We start from the raw sequence: 14,454 nt of genomic DNA, 5'->3' as shown, positions 1-14,454 counted from the left end.
CCAACGTTCTGTGCCCGCCCACTCACATGGCCGTGCTCCGCACGTGGCCGCTGTGGCCCTTTGCGGGGAGAGCGCCCATTGGTCGCAGCGGATGCCGCTCCGAGGTAGAGGGGCGGAGCCAGGCGATCCTGTGGATGGGGAGAGGTGGGGCGGCCAGCTGCGGAGAGACGGGAGCAGGTAACGTCCCCGTCGTCGTCCCCACTGCGGTAGCCCCCTCCTCACTCAGGGGCGGCAGCCTCCGTGGAGACCTCCTGCCCGAGGCTGCCGAGCGCGCCCCCCGGGCTCCCCCTTAGCCACAGGTGGAGAGAGAGAGCCTGTGGGCCGACTGTCCCACCGTGGGCGCCCCGCCGCCTCTGGACCTCCCAGCACCCGCGCATCACCCCCCCCCCCTGCGTCGGATCGGATGATCCCCCCCCCCGCGCGCGCGCACGTGTCGCCCTCGGCTTGAAGCGCGGCTCTGGCCAAGGAAGGGCATCGCGGGAGGCCGGGGAGCCCTGCGGACATCTCAGGAGGGGAGGGGGAGGGCCTGGGGGAAGGGGCGGCCTGACCGCGGGGAGGGGGGTTGCTGCTGCTGCTCCACTCTTGGTGCCCCCCAAGTTACCCAGGAGAGCGAGGAGGGCTGTCCTGCCAGGCTTCTCTGGTGGTTTCTTTGGCTTCGGCTGCCGGCTCGGGGCTGGACAGGACAGGACGGGACGGATGCTCTGCCCTTCCAGGGGCTGCAGGTGGAGGCGTGCGGGTGCCACCCAGACCGGGGTGGGTCCACCAGTGGGTTCATCATGCATGCGCAGGTGTCGGTCCTGCACCTGTCTGCAAGTGAGGATGCCTGCTTAGATCCAGGGAGGGCACTGGCATTGTGCAAATGGGTGCTTAGCTTGGGTGAGGGCGGAGGTGACACAATCACTGCAGCTGTTGAAGGGGGGTGTGTGGGGGGAAAGACAGTGATGGACAAGGGGGCATTTGGGGTCAGGGGAGTTCTGTTGTGGGTGCACCGTGCTTCCATGTTACTGGGTGCTGTACAAGCCCAGTATAAATGTGCACAAATGTGCACAGTGGTGGGATTCAGCAGCTTCACACCATTTCAGCAGAACTGGTTGTTAAAATGGTGCTTGTAAACAACCAGTTGTTAAATTATTTGAATCCCACCACTGCTTAGACATTAGGTAAGCTCTGAACGCATCCCAAATACGAAGCGTTGTGTCTGAAGTAACAAGATGGATGGCCTCGGATGGCCCATTCACACATGCTAGGGGGTGCTTGGTGTCATCCAGGAAGGAAAATGCAAGTTGGTGTCGGTTCAGAATTCCATGTAGACAGAGGGCATGATCCGCATGCCAGTGTGGTTACCCAAGGAGAGGAAGACTAAGGGGAACATGGTGGGAAGAAGGCAGTGGCGTAACGAGGCAGCCCTGGGCAAACTGTAGCCCTGGGCAAAACCTGAGTTGGATGCCCCCCCCCCCATGGGCGGCCACTCCACCATGACCAAAAATGTTTTTGCACCAGGACATTGGTGCCTGCAGGGGGTGCCTTTTTAGACATATCAGCACCATAATTTCAGCATATCATCAGGAGACTGTCTTTATGCTACTCCCCAAGTTTGGTGAGGTTTGGTTCAAGGAGTCCAAAGTTATGGACTCCCAAAGGGGGTACCCCATCCCCCATTGTTTCCAATGGGAGCTAATAGGAGATGGGGGCTACAGTTTTGAGGGTCCATAACTTTGGCCCTCCTGAACCAAACTGCACCAAACCTGGGGGGTATCATCAGGGCAGTCTCATGATGAGACCCTGAAAGTTTTGAGACTGCCTTCAGAAATGTGTCCCCCCCCCCCCAGCCTGCAACCCCCATGGGGTTGGGCGGTCTATAAGACTGAGAAATAAATAAATAAATAAATAAATGGACAGCAATACAGAAAACTCAATGCAGAACAAGGATTCTTGGGCAAATTTCTGGGATGTTCCTGCAGGGGGCGCATTTTTGGATGTATCGGCACCAGAATTTCAGGGTATCATCTGGAAACTGTCCTGATGGGACCCCCCAAGTTTGGTGCAGTTTAGTTTAGGAGTCCAAATTTATGGACCCTCAAAGGGGGTGCCCCATCCCCCATTCTTTTCTAAGGAGATGGGGGCTACCCTTTGAGGGTCCATAACTTTGGACCCCCTGAACCAAACTGCACCAAACTTGGGGGGTGCCATCATCTCCAGATGATACCCTGAAAGTTTAAGTCGCATACATCCAAAAATGCACCCCCTACAAGAACATCCTAGAAATTTGCCCAAGAATCTTTGTTCTTCATTGAGTTTTCTGCATTGCTGTCAATGGGGGTTGCAGGCTGTGGAGGGCACATTTCTGAAGGCACAGTCTCAAAACTTTCAGGGTCTCATCAGGAGACTGCCCTAATGATACCCCCCACGTTTGGTGCAGTTTGGTTCAGGGGGGCCAAAGTTATGGACCCTCAAAACTGTATCCCCATCTCCTATTAGCTCCCATTGGAAACAATGGGAGATAGGGGCACCCCCTTTGGGAGTCCATAACTTTGGACTCCCTGAACCAAACCTCACCAGACTTGGGGGTAGCATAAGGACAGTCTCCTGATGATACGCTGAAATTCTGGTGCCGCTAGCCTAGAAACTGCGCCCCCTGCAGGCCACAAATGGAAAACCACTAAAATACCCAAAAACGAACCCAGCATTTTGATGCCCCCCACAAGGTGATGCCCTGGGCAGCTGCCCGCCTTGCCCAATGGGCATTACGCCAGTGGAAGAAGGCAAGACTGGAAAGGTCTCTGTGTCATCAAAGCCATCTTCTTGAGGTCAGGGTGGTGCCAATCCTTGGGGAGTGTGATGGTGTCATTGCCAGTTCTGCTTTGTGTTGATGTTCTGGTCCTGCCCCTCTGCTGCTCCATCCCACACCAAGGACCCATGGCTGCTTCCCCCACCCCCCGTGCTGCAGTGGTTGTCATGAGTCTGGGCCCTTTGGCATCCCAGTTGCTCTGTAGTTGCCAGTGTCCTCACAGCAGGGAGACCCACCATCCTCCATCGTGTTGCAAGAGGCTTTGAGTGGTCGCAGGTCAGCTCTTTGGCCTGTCACCAAACCCAAAGGATCCCTTGTGAATCATCCCCCAGGCTTGGAGTGGGATGGAGGCATCTTCTTAAAGCTCAGCCAGCCTGGTACATGGCCACCTTTCCCCAAATGAGCATGGCTTTGGCCAGAATCCCTGGCTGCTCTGGAAAAGGGATGATACAATCGCACAATGTTGGGGGCTGCCAAAGGAGTGGGGTGTTGTGGGGGTTCCGGGCTGTATGGCCATGTTCCACTGGAACACGGCCATATAGCCCAGAAGCCCTACAACACCCCAGTGATTCCTGCCATAAAAGCCTTGGCCAAAGGAGTATTTTCTTTATTTATCTGGTGAAGGGAGCTTTGACTCTCAGAAGCTCATCCCCTGAAAATCTGGTGGGTGGTCCTGCCCTGGAATTTGGCTGTTCCAGTCCAGTGGTTTTTAGAATCTGGACTGGCTTTGGGGTCAGGCAAGGGTACCTGTCCAAATTCCGTGCCGTCTGGACAGTGTAAATCTGCAGCTTGTGGGTTTTTCTGCTTGATCATATCAAACCTTCATTCAGTTCCAAGCAGGAAGAAATAAGAAATTCCTTTTTGCAGCTTGAAGAGTTGAAACTAGTCTAAGAGAGGTTTTGCATTCGCCTGTGGTTGTCCCCTTCTCTTCTGCCCCCTTGTCTGTCACCTATCAAAGAGGAATGAGCAGATTTCTCTTGCCTTTGCCTGTTTGGAAAAACAAACAAGGGAGGAAAGGGTTTCCCCTGCCTCCATTTATTCCTGTCTCTGCCTCCCTCCAACCTTGGAGTGCACAGAATGGTGCCTTCCCTGTTTGCTGTTCACAGCAATGTGTCATTCAATGTGATACTGTGCTTGTTAACCCCGTCCACTTTTAGCTGGCCAGCTTCCAAGGGGCATGTCAGTGCTTAGTCTGTGGTGTCTTCCTTCACCAATCCATGTGCACGCGCAGGCGTGGGTGGACCCCCCCCCCCCCCCCCCCAGCTCAGCTTTCCTCTTTCCGCTTGTGGTGGATTTCTTCTGATCTGTGCTAGAGAGGGAATTAATTGGAAATTTGCAAAAAAACTGCGAAAGATGTCCTTTTGAATCTCTCCTGCCTCTTACAGCCGAATTAAAGCCCCTTGGAGCAGGTATGTGATGTAGTCTGTTTCCAAACTGTAGTCTGTAGTCTGTTTCCAAACTGGGAATAGATGGAACTGATGGGTGGGTGGGTGGGAGGGAGGCGTGTTGTGTTTGTAGCTGGTTGTGTGCAGGTGCTGCTGCAATTGACAAATACTGTGCCGCTTGGACTGTTTGCCCCTTTTTAGTACCTTCTCCAGGCCGTGTGAGAAGTGACTTGTGTGCGAAGGGGATCAGGGGTTTAGCTCAGGTGTGTAAATGGTTGCTCTTGAGTAAGGGGTTCAAGGGTTCAGATTCATCCTGCTGGAGCCTGATGATGTATCCTTCAGCAGTGTCTTTCTCTGTATTTTGATGTGCAGATACCTCCCATTGCACAGGGTAGTGAAAGCTGCAAAGAATCTCTGCAAACAAAAACTTCTCAAATATACTCTGAACGCTAGCCAAAAGAGCTACAGTGCTTGCCAGTTATGGAAGCCCAGCTCCCATTTTGCCAGGTCCCCCTCCCCCTATTTTTTTCCCTGAAACCTCAGAGTTTTCTCTAGTTATGACTAGAGTAGCACAGTTTATTTTCAAAAGTAGTTATCAGGCTCCTTGATGATGAGTCTGGCACCCCTGGCTCTCTTGGCACTTCCTGGGTAACTCTTCTGCCATTCCCCAGAATTGTGGTGTGATCCCTTCAAACTGTGGCAGAATTCCCAGTCCGATGTCCCAGGAGGCTGCAGGGGTTGGGGGAGGGATCTTTTCTCTCCTTAGCTGGGGCAGGGTGGGGGCCTTTCATGGCCCAGGTGGGCAACACTGCTGCTCTCAAATCAGTCAGTTGGCAGTTATCCCCTGGAAATGTACAGCCACGCTCTCCACGATGCTCCTCTTCCGCGCGTGTGCCCCGGAGCCTTCTCAGCCCACCTGATATGGAATGTGTGGCTATGAAGTGCTTGTCGCTCTGCGCTGTCCCTGATGGGGGGTTGGGGGTGTCCCTCAAGTCAGTGCGACTGACTGGCTTCCCAGTAACAAAATAGTGGGCAGGGTGTCGGCTGCCTCTGGGATTGAAATGGTTTTAATTCCCTGGACCAGGAGGCATGGCTTCTAGCAAGGTGAAGGGAGACGACTGGGAATCAGGTGGCCATCTTCCAGGTGAAGCCTGGAATTCCCTAGAATCACAGTTGATCCCTAGGTTACAGAGATCAGCTCCGCTGGAGAAAGCGGCAGCTTTGGCAGGTGGGATCTGGGGTGTCCCATCTGCCCTGAAGTCCCTCCCCAGGCGCTTTCCTCCAGTCTCCCAGAATTTTCTGACCTGGAGTTGGCAACCCTAACTTGGAGTATGTCAAACTTGCGGCCCTCCAGATGTTATCGACTACAGTTCCCATCATCCCCTGCCAGCAAGATGATGGGAAACTGCAGTCCATAACATCTGGAGGGCCGCGAGTTTGACACCTATGGCTGGATGGTGAAGTGAACTAAACGTTGCAAACGATGAAGCTGGACACGCGCTCCCTTTCCCTGATGCCTCCCTGCCCCTCCCCCTTCCGTGTGGCTGCAACAGGCGCTCCAAAGGGTGGGTGTGTTCGCGCTGGGAGCGTGCGCCTCTCCGAGTGCTGGGAACACTCTGTGCCATGATGTCATCTGCCTCTGCTCCCTCCCCCCTCGCCCAAAGCAGGCGTGGTGTAAACAGACGCACATGGCCCATCTGCTGACTCTTCTTCCAGCTGGTGCTGAATAACAGAGCTGAAGCTGATCTGAGATCCTGGCTGGGGGGGCGGGGAGACAGCAGAAGTTCAGGATTCAGAGGAGGCTGGAAGGGGTTTGTTCTTGCCCTCCTCTCTGAGGCCTCACTCTCGTAGGGTTGTCAACCTCTGGGTGGGGCCTGGAGATCTCCTGGAAGTAGTGTTGATCTTCAAGATCCAGAGGTCAGTTCCTCTGGTGATTGTGGCAGTTTTGGACTGTATAACAGCAAGTCATACCCTGCTGAAGTCCCTTTCCAATCTCTGTTCTCCCCAGGATCTACCCCCAAATCTCCAGAAATGTCCCAGCCCTACTTGGCATCTATCACATGTGGCACTGAAAGCACATACGCCATTTCATGGAGTGCTTTGTGAGGAAGATGGAGATGCCACCTGTGGTGGGGGGCTCCCATCAGGGCACCAGCCGTGCCAGCAGGTGTGTTTCCAGTTGCTGCTCCCCCTTCTTCGTAGCCTTATCTGCCCCATCTGTGCAAAGTTTGCCAGCCCCCGCCCCGCACATTTGGGAACAGAGTTTTGCATGCTAAGTCTTCCTGTACTGAGCCTTCTCTTTGGCCTGTGGTGCAAACCATTTCTTCTTTGGGGGGTAATGACAGCTTTCTGCTCTCTCTTTTTTCCTTCTGCAAAAGGACACAAGTTGAGTGGCAGAGCTTGTGCAGGCAGGAATATTTTTGTTTAAACAGACAAAAAAATCTTGATCTGGTTTTCCCATGTCGTCAGCCTGGAAGTTGCCTGGTGTCCTCTTTCTCCTGTATCAGAAAGGTGGGCTGTGAGGCCCCCATGTTTCATGAGAGGGGCTGGGGTGGGTGGGGGTTATCTGCAGTTGAGTGTTCCTCATTCCTGGTTTCACTGTTGCGTGCTTAGCTGCCTTACTGCCTTGCAATGTTACTTGGAAATCTGATGGGTGTCTGTTGATGTTCTGAATGTAGAGTTCATTGAAACACGCAATTCTCTCTGTATTTTGCATCCTTTTAAAAAAACCTGGTATCATAAACTAACCAACAGGTAGAGTGTTGTGGGTTTTCCGGGTTGTATGGCTGTGTTCCTGTAGCATTTTCTCCTGATGTTTTGCCTGCAACTGTGGCTGGCATCTGGAAAATGCAGGTGAAACATCAGGAGAAAATGCTACTGGAACACGGCCCTACAACCTGGAAAACCCACAACAGTTTAGTGATTCCGGCCGTGAAAGGAAGGGCTGGGATTATGGGCTGGGTATGGGCTTGGGAACCCCCTCTAAAAACGGGTTCTGGGGAACCTGCGGCCTTGGTGCTGGCTCACTGAAACGTAATAATTGTGGAGCGGTCATCCTGGGGGCGGGGGCATGTACAGGACTCGGTCTGTCTGGGGATCTCTTCCTGTCTACCTTTGCTTGGTGCAGTCTATCCAGAAGCCCGCCATTGGTTTCCGTCTGACTCACACGTGCGCCTTCTCTGGCGGGGAGGAGCAATTCCACACATCACACTCTGTATGCGCCTGGCAGCCAGAAGGCCACCTGTGGCTGCCTAAGCATTGTGAGGGAGCTGGGCTGTGCTGGGCAGCACGTGGCCCACCATGTGTCTCCCAGGCCCAGCACAGCCTTGTGTTGCAAACAGCTGCTGGGCGGGCACAAATCGCCCTGCCTCCCTGCTTGTGGCCAAAGGCAGACTGCAGAAGGAAGAGAGGCTGCTGCTGGCCCCTCCCTGCTTGGAGCTGGGCGGAGGGGGGGGGACTGGGCCCTGCAACTCGAAGGGAGGCAGGCTGCTGTTTTGGTTGCGTAATTGCTGGGACACTTCACAGCCTCATGGTGGGGGGGGGGGGGCGTTCAGTACATTGGCAGTTGCTGCTTGAAAGGAGGGAGGTGCTGGTTGGCCCTTGGGCCAAGCGAGTAAAGGCCTTGGGCTGCTGGGGGGGGGGGGCAGGGGGGCGACAGCAAAGGAATCTGTGCGATGTGTACCTGGCATCCGCAGATGTTGTGAGAGTCACAGTTGCAGCTGTGAGCAAAAACCAGCAACTTGTTTCTGAATTGAGCCCCCCACCCATGTCTCTGGTTGTCATTTATGTATTTTGTGAGGCCCAGAGGTATGCAACTAGTAAGAGAGGGAGGCAGGGCTGACGTTCTGCTCAGCTGCACACCCGAGAACAAGAAAACAGGTGGCTTTGCTTGTGGGAAGAGCAAGGTTGGGGAGGGGCTCTGGCTCAGGGGTAAACCATCTACTTGGCACGCAGGAGGGTCCCCATTGTCCCCCCACTCCTCTTAAAGGATCAAGTAGGAGGTGATGTGAAAATCTTCCTCCTGAGACCCTGGAGTGCTTCTGCCAGTCGGACTAGACCAGGTGGGCCAGGATGGTTCAGGAGTCCGACTGAGTATCCAGCGGCTGCATGTGCCTTGGGTCCACGACAGCTGTGTGGGGATGCTGTGTGTGCACCGGGGGGGGGGGGCGGGGGGGTTGTGGAATTTAGTGATGCCAACGTAGAGTTGAGTTTGTGGCAGGTTTAGGTGAGTTTGATAGCAAGAAAAGCACCATTCCACATCCCAAACAGGTGGACTGGAGGTCCGTTGGGCTGGTCAGCTTCTTGCAGCCCCTGGGCCAACTCTGGTTGCTGGAGAGGCCAGCTGCCCCGAAAGCCAGGGAGCAGAGAGAAGAATCCCCAGGGCCAGGGTGGCAGTGAAGTGTGGTGGGATGCGTGGCTGGTAGCTGAGCAGGGTCTTGGATGTCTTTAGAATAGCAGCAACTGGAAAATCTCTGCATGCTTCTTGTTCTCATAGCTGCTCCCAGAGCCGGACCTGGGGAAAGAGGCCCGTGAATTGCTAATAGAAGGGGTACTGCAGGTTCCTGGCTCACTTCCTGGGCTTTGTATGGGTTCCCAGAGCACTCAGAAGGCAGCCCCGGGCTCTTGGCTTGTGCTGACGCCTCTCAGTAGCCAGGTGGTTGGGGAAATGTGCCTTGGAGTTCCTGGGGTTTTGCCTCGAGTGGGTGGCATGCCCTGTTCTCAGGGGCCTGTGGGGTGCTGAAGTTGGGGTGATGTTTGACCTCACCTCCAATCTCCCCCAAACCTTTTGTTCCTCCTCCCCCAGGAGCAGGAGAAAGAGCCACCATGCCTTCTGATCAGCCATTCCCACCTGGTCATTCATCCAAGCCCGGGAAGAAGACTGTCCTGGCCCCATCAGCAAGGCCCAGCCCAGAAGGATGCCCAGGGCAGGCTGAGAAGATGACAGCGGGGGTCGATTCTAGCAGGAAATCCCATCATTTGTCAAGTGAAGTGGAGAAGGACTCTGGGTTTTCAGGTAGGGAGCCTGCAGGTGTGCACATGGGAGGCTGCTCCTTTCAGAAATGCACCTGCCAATTAACACGCACCCCCCACCCCCAAATCCAACACTTTGAGGTCTGCAACACCACAGCAGGAGATCATGGCCTCCCTGCCCTCTGGGGCTGGGGAGATGGAAACCATCCTTTTCCTATGCTGTCAGGAGCAGCCCATGGTTACAATAGGAAGGGGGGAATGGTGTCTTTCCTTGATTGACTGAGGGTTCCCTGGAAAACATCCTGGTCACCAGCTGCCACTGCTCACGGCCTCCTGCGAATATCTAGATTGACCTGCTTAGAAATTATTTTTCTAGTGCTGTATGAGAGCAATAAGGAAGTGACTGGGTAGAAACTCTAGAAAATGCCTCTAACCAACTATGCCCGTGGTGGCGAACCTTGGGCACTCCAGATGTTATGGACTACAATTCCCATCAGCCAATTGGCCATGCTGGCAGGGGCTGATGGGAATTGTAGTCTATAACATCTGGAGTGCCAAAGGTTCGCCACCACTGAACTATGCTATGCCCATGCAGTCTAGTATGCGGGGGGGGGGGGGGGGGCATAGAAATATCACATAGAAGTAAATGGTACTTAGCAAAGCAAGATAACATCTTTATTAAAAGGGAAGAGGAAAAGTGTGGTTGGATTTTTTAAATGGTAGAAGTGTAAAAACACAGAGAAAGAGACACACAGTGCAGAGATGTTCAAGTATAATTCAGTGGAACTAACTCAGCTACATGCACCTTACCTAAACTAGCAGGTTCCTCAGAGCATGTGCGGTTTTTTGCAATAACAAGATGTCAGAAGAGTCCTTAATCCTCTACCCAAACTCCTGTGGGCCCTAGTTTCTGTTGAGGAGCGGAAATTGGTCAGTCGATGATGCTTTTTCAGTTTGAGTTGCTGTGAAGGGGGCTGGCTGTGGTGACCCTGGAGGTCTGACCTCAGCCAGGAGGGCTTTGTGCTTGGAAACTGGTGACCATGGCCAAGTCCCTTTGCAGAGGAATAGCCTTCAGCGCAGTGTCCAGCTGGCCATTCTAAAACAATCCACTTCTGTCTTTGGGGCACCAGAGACTGGGCGGAGCGTTGGAAATGAAAAGAGGGGATACAGGGCTTTGGGGCCCCTTTCTCTGTGAATTGCGCCAACCTAGCCCACACATTCATGTGCTGGGCTCCCTCTTTCTTGCGTTGCCCACAGCATGTTTGCTTCCCCATTGCTCCATCTCTGTGTGGGGGGAAATCCAGCAGGTTACGCAGTGACACCCCAGATTCCTTCTGGGATACCCCCCCCCCTTCCTCCTGTTCCGTAGATGGTTGCAAATGTTCGTTCTAAAGCGCAGGGGGGGGGGACGGGGACAGGACTGAGAATGTTTCTGAGGTGAGGAAGCACAGGATGGAGGAGGTGGCAGCATTTGAAAAAGCCAGAGCCTGCTGACGGAGAACCTTGGATTCGGGGCACGTGGCTTCCCCTTAAATAAGCTTACTTGCACTGGAGCAGTGGCTGCCACATGAAGGCCTTCTGGAGCATCTCTTCAGAGCAGAAGTGTCCCTCCTTCCTCCCTCGTGTGTGTGTGTGTGAGAGAGAGAGAGAGAGAGAGAGAGAGTGAGCGAGCATTGGCTCAGGCATCCCTGCCTCTGTGAGAAGATCCAAAATGCAAGTGGGTTGCTTCAAGCTCCCATTTGTCCCTTTTCTGTGGGTCTTGCTCTGGGTTGAACTTGGGATGGAGGGCAGTTTGGGTGGAGGTCGTGTGTCGGAGACTTTTGGCCAGGAAGGAGCAAGCAGCACATCCTCCCCACTTGCCGTGGGCGTGGTGCTGTGGCTCTCTGTTGAGCAAGAATCCAGGCAATGCTTCCAGCCTCCTGAGCTCCAGTATTTTCTGGGTCGTTTTTCCATTTTCCTTCCCTTTTATTATTAAGGTTGTGTGACCATAGGTCTTAAGCATAAAGCCAGTACATCACAACAGATCGAGACAAACCAGTATAGCATGACAGAGACTCCAGAACAGTAAAATACATATATCTTATGAAATCTGTAAATGCATTAAAATATGATGTAACAAAGGCTGTTTCTCATAAATCAGCAATGTTTTAGGGAGACCACTATTGTCAGATAGCTCAAGTTGTTTCTGGATCAAGATCTGCTGATAATAATACCCACCCAGGGTTGGGCTTGAGGGGGAACTGATATCTAGACAAAACAGGACCAAAACAGAGAGCTCTGGGGCAGACCATTGATCAGCAATCTCTATTGCACCAAATATGCAATCGCAGAAGCATTCTGAAAAGGTCGTTTTAGCAAATCGTCCTCTTATTTCTGCAGTTAGCAGGACATTCAGTCTGGTGAGTGTAAATCATGCCTATGGCTGGAGGTTGTGAGGAATTTCAAATATGAGGGAAGAGTCAAACGGGAAGAATCCCCAATGCAGCAGTGAAGGATACACTTCACTGCTCAGGTTACTGCGCTGGCACCACCAACATCAATTGCCAGCGAGCAGTTCTTTGTCGTTAACGGTCCCCTTCCCCGCCCCGCTGCAGGCAAACATGTAGGAACCGGAGTATTGATTCAGGCATATTTGCCGTGAACTGGAAGTCACCAGCTCAGCTGAGTGGCTGAAAAACAAAATATGTCAAGACGATTGCAAGGAGAAGCAGGTTGTTTGCCAAATGACTGTAGGTAGAATCTTGCCTGCACGTATCTGTATTTCTGGGGAATCTGGGGCCATTCAAAGGCTGCTGGCATCCCTGGTTTTGATTTTGGTTGGGTGGGGGAAAGGAAGAACGGAGGTGGGCGAAGGGGCCAGGCTGGAAAATTCAGTCAAGGGGGACGGGGAGAGGTCTGGGTTCACAGCAGGCATCACTGGTGCTGTTCAGCAGGCAGAATCAAGGGGGTGGGGTGAGGAGGCAGGCTGAGTGGTTTGCTTTCTCTTCTTGCTTCCTGCCTCATTAACATCCCCGCCACCTTTTTGTACCTCTCTGTGCAGACGTGAGCTCGGAGTATCTGAGCACCGTGGAGCAGACAGACACGGAAGACCAGTCCGCCGCCTCACTGCGCTACCCAGCCAAGCTGCAGAGGGTGCCACAGAAGGCATCCAGGGGGTCCTCTGGCAGCACCTTCACTGGCCTTGCACCCGTGTACATTGTCAAAAACGTTGCCCTCAAACAGGTAGCCTTTGTGAGGCCCGAGCGCTGCCTGCTCGATGCCACAGCCGTCAAGTGCCACTCTTCTCCCTCCCCCACCTTCCCTCTAGGCAGGGGTTCGCCATCCTGCCACAGGTGTGGACCCTTCCTTTCCGCCCTTAGAATGAAGGGGCGGGGGGCAGCAGTGGCCAGCCAGACCTCCAGTGCCCTGCAGCCTCCCAGTAGGCGGTATCCATTCATTTCTGGGTGACACCTGGTCTCACTTTTTCTTTCCACAGCCCCTGGATCTATCTGCCCCAACCCATCTTCTGACATGGAGCAGCCATCCCCCTCTCAATGGTGTCCCAGGTTCCCCTGCCCGCGTGCTTTTCATACAGCCACCATTGGCCACCTTGAAACCTCTGCTTCCTAGTCGGAAACCGGCTGCTAAGAAAACCTGCCTAACCAGCCAAAGCACCTATCCCAAAATCGCTCCTCATCCTAGTCGTGACCACCTGGTCAAGGCAGGGCCCGAGGCCTCCACAACAGGCAACAACAGCAAGAACAAGCGCTTCTGCCTAGAAGGGACCTGGGGATTGCCCTCTGAACCTGCTGCACCAAAACAAGGTGGGGATAAGGAAAGGGAGCCACTGCCAACTTCCTCAGACCAGCCAGCACCTGCCGCCTTCAGCCTGGAGGCCCTCTCCCACAACGCCACCACCTCGTCTGCCGGCTCTGGGATGGCCAACTTGGACCAGGCTGAGGTGCGGATGATCTCCAGGGCTTCCAAGAAACTGGGCTTCAGCAGCTTGGGAAAGCAGCGCCGTTTTCACAACACTGTTGAGATACTCCGGAAGTCAGGGCTGCTGGGCATCACGCTCAGGACCAAAGAGCTGATCCGGCAGAACAGCAGCACCCAGCGGGACTTGGCCGAGCTGCGGGAACAGGCCCAGCTCCTCTATGAGGCTGTCCAAAGCAACAATGCCGTCACCTGGACTCGCCTCCAGGAGGTCGTGATCCGCTCTGCCGATTACTGGGCCAGCAAGGGTGCTACTTCCTGTCTGTCGCAGGAGCAGATCCTGGCAGCTGGTGCAGTGGGCTCCTCCACAGCTGTTGCCAGGGAGTCTCCCCCCAGTTCACCCATGAATTTGTCCCTTGGGCCTGATGCTTTGGTGGACACAGTGCTGCCTTAGTCCTCCTCCCTCTCTTCCTGAGCAAAGAAATGTCAGTGGAAGGAATTAACATTCGGACCCTGACCCTCAACTTCCTGTGGGAGCCCGAGGTGGAAGGTCAAGCTGGCCCTCTCGGACCTGGGCTGCTGCTAGCCACTTGGGATTTGGGTGGTTATGGAGGCCTGCTGTGTGCTTGCAGATGGACTGAGAGAAAGGGAGGATCCTAGAGAATCAGGCTGAGCAATTCTGGCCCAAGCTGGGAGCTAAATGGGAGGTTGGTGGGGGGTGGGGAGAAGCTTGGTGGATTTTGTTCCTAGGAGTAGAAAGCAGAAGGGCGGGTTGGGAAAGGGGAGCAGCTGTTGTATTGATGGCATCACAGCCTTCCCTCCTGGTAGCTCAAGTCTGTGTCTTCTGAGAAAAGAACTTGGCCAGGGCTTTCCATCAGCCTCCAAGCCTGAGTGGGTCTCTCCTGCCTTGGCTGGTCAGGGGCCTCTTGGCTGTGAAGAAGCCAGCCTTTCTCCTTTGCCCATCTGTCTGCAGGCTCTATTTTCCAGTTCTGGGAGATAAGGATTGTGTCCTGCCAGCGGAAGCTGAAGAGTGAATTTATACCACTCTCTTCGTGACAAGGAGTTCTGCCTATCTGGAAAAGCTTGTCTATGCTGCTGCTGACTGAAGATAGTCCAATAAAATATCATCCAGCTGTTTTTATGTGATTCATCCGGGTGCGGGGGTGTGGGGGTTTCTGATACCTTTTAATAATCCTGTGTTCAGCAAGATCCCCACAAAGGGCTGGTGCTTCATGTTGGCTGCACGGTAGATGACTTGAAGAAAGGAAAAATCCTCCCTTTCAGTAATTATGTGCCCTGCTGGGGCTTGGGAGATGTTTTCAGTAAAGGGTTGGGGGGCTGAGTGGGCCCAGGTTGGAATTGTTGGCAGAAGCAACACTTGTTTCATCTCTCCAA

General features: G+C 53.9%; 1 protein-coding gene across 4 annotated transcripts; it reads left to right on the top strand.

Moving 5' to 3' along the window:
• The first annotated feature begins 29 nt into the window (after positions 1 to 29).
• Positions 30 to 14,192, top strand: CIPC (CLOCK interacting pacemaker). Of its 4 annotated transcripts, none has more exons than XM_048499326.1 (4): positions 30 to 177; positions 8,978 to 9,187; positions 12,185 to 12,366; positions 12,620 to 14,192. In XM_048499326.1, exons 1-4 carry the CDS (start codon positions 135 to 137, stop codon positions 13,511 to 13,513), a joined length of 1,329 nt encoding a protein of 442 aa, XP_048355283.1. In that variant the 5' UTR covers positions 30 to 134; the 3' UTR covers positions 13,514 to 14,192. The 4 variants fall into 4 exon arrangements, with proteins under 4 accessions (XP_048355283.1, XP_048355285.1, XP_048355287.1 ...); XM_048499329.1 differs by lacking the exon at positions 30 to 177 and adding an exon at positions 4,015 to 4,197; XM_048499328.1 differs by lacking the exon at positions 8,978 to 9,187 and having other exon boundaries at positions 77 to 177; positions 12,185 to 12,476.
• Positions 14,193 to 14,454: the final 262 nt, after the last annotated feature.

The sequence above is a fragment of the Sphaerodactylus townsendi genome, linkage group LG06 (genome assembly GCF_021028975.2).
Source record: "Sphaerodactylus townsendi isolate TG3544 linkage group LG06, MPM_Stown_v2.3, whole genome shotgun sequence".
Taxonomy (NCBI): Eukaryota; Metazoa; Chordata; class Lepidosauria; order Squamata; family Sphaerodactylidae; genus Sphaerodactylus; species Sphaerodactylus townsendi.
This window is presented reverse-complemented; position numbering and strand designations above follow the sequence as displayed.

Bases quoted from the DNA above. Each gene is read 5' to 3' on its own strand.
- CIPC (XM_048499326.1), top strand. From the start codon at position 135: ATGGGGAGAGGTGGGGCGGCCAGCTGCGGAGAGACGGGAGCAG. The intron at 9,188-12,184 runs GTAGGGAGCCTG...CTCTCTGTGCAG, and splicing joins GAAGGACTCTGGGTTTTCAG to ACGTGAGCTCGGAGTATCTG. The intron at 12,367-12,619 runs GTAGCCTTTGTG...TTCTTTCCACAG, and splicing joins AAAACGTTGCCCTCAAACAG to CCCCTGGATCTATCTGCCCC.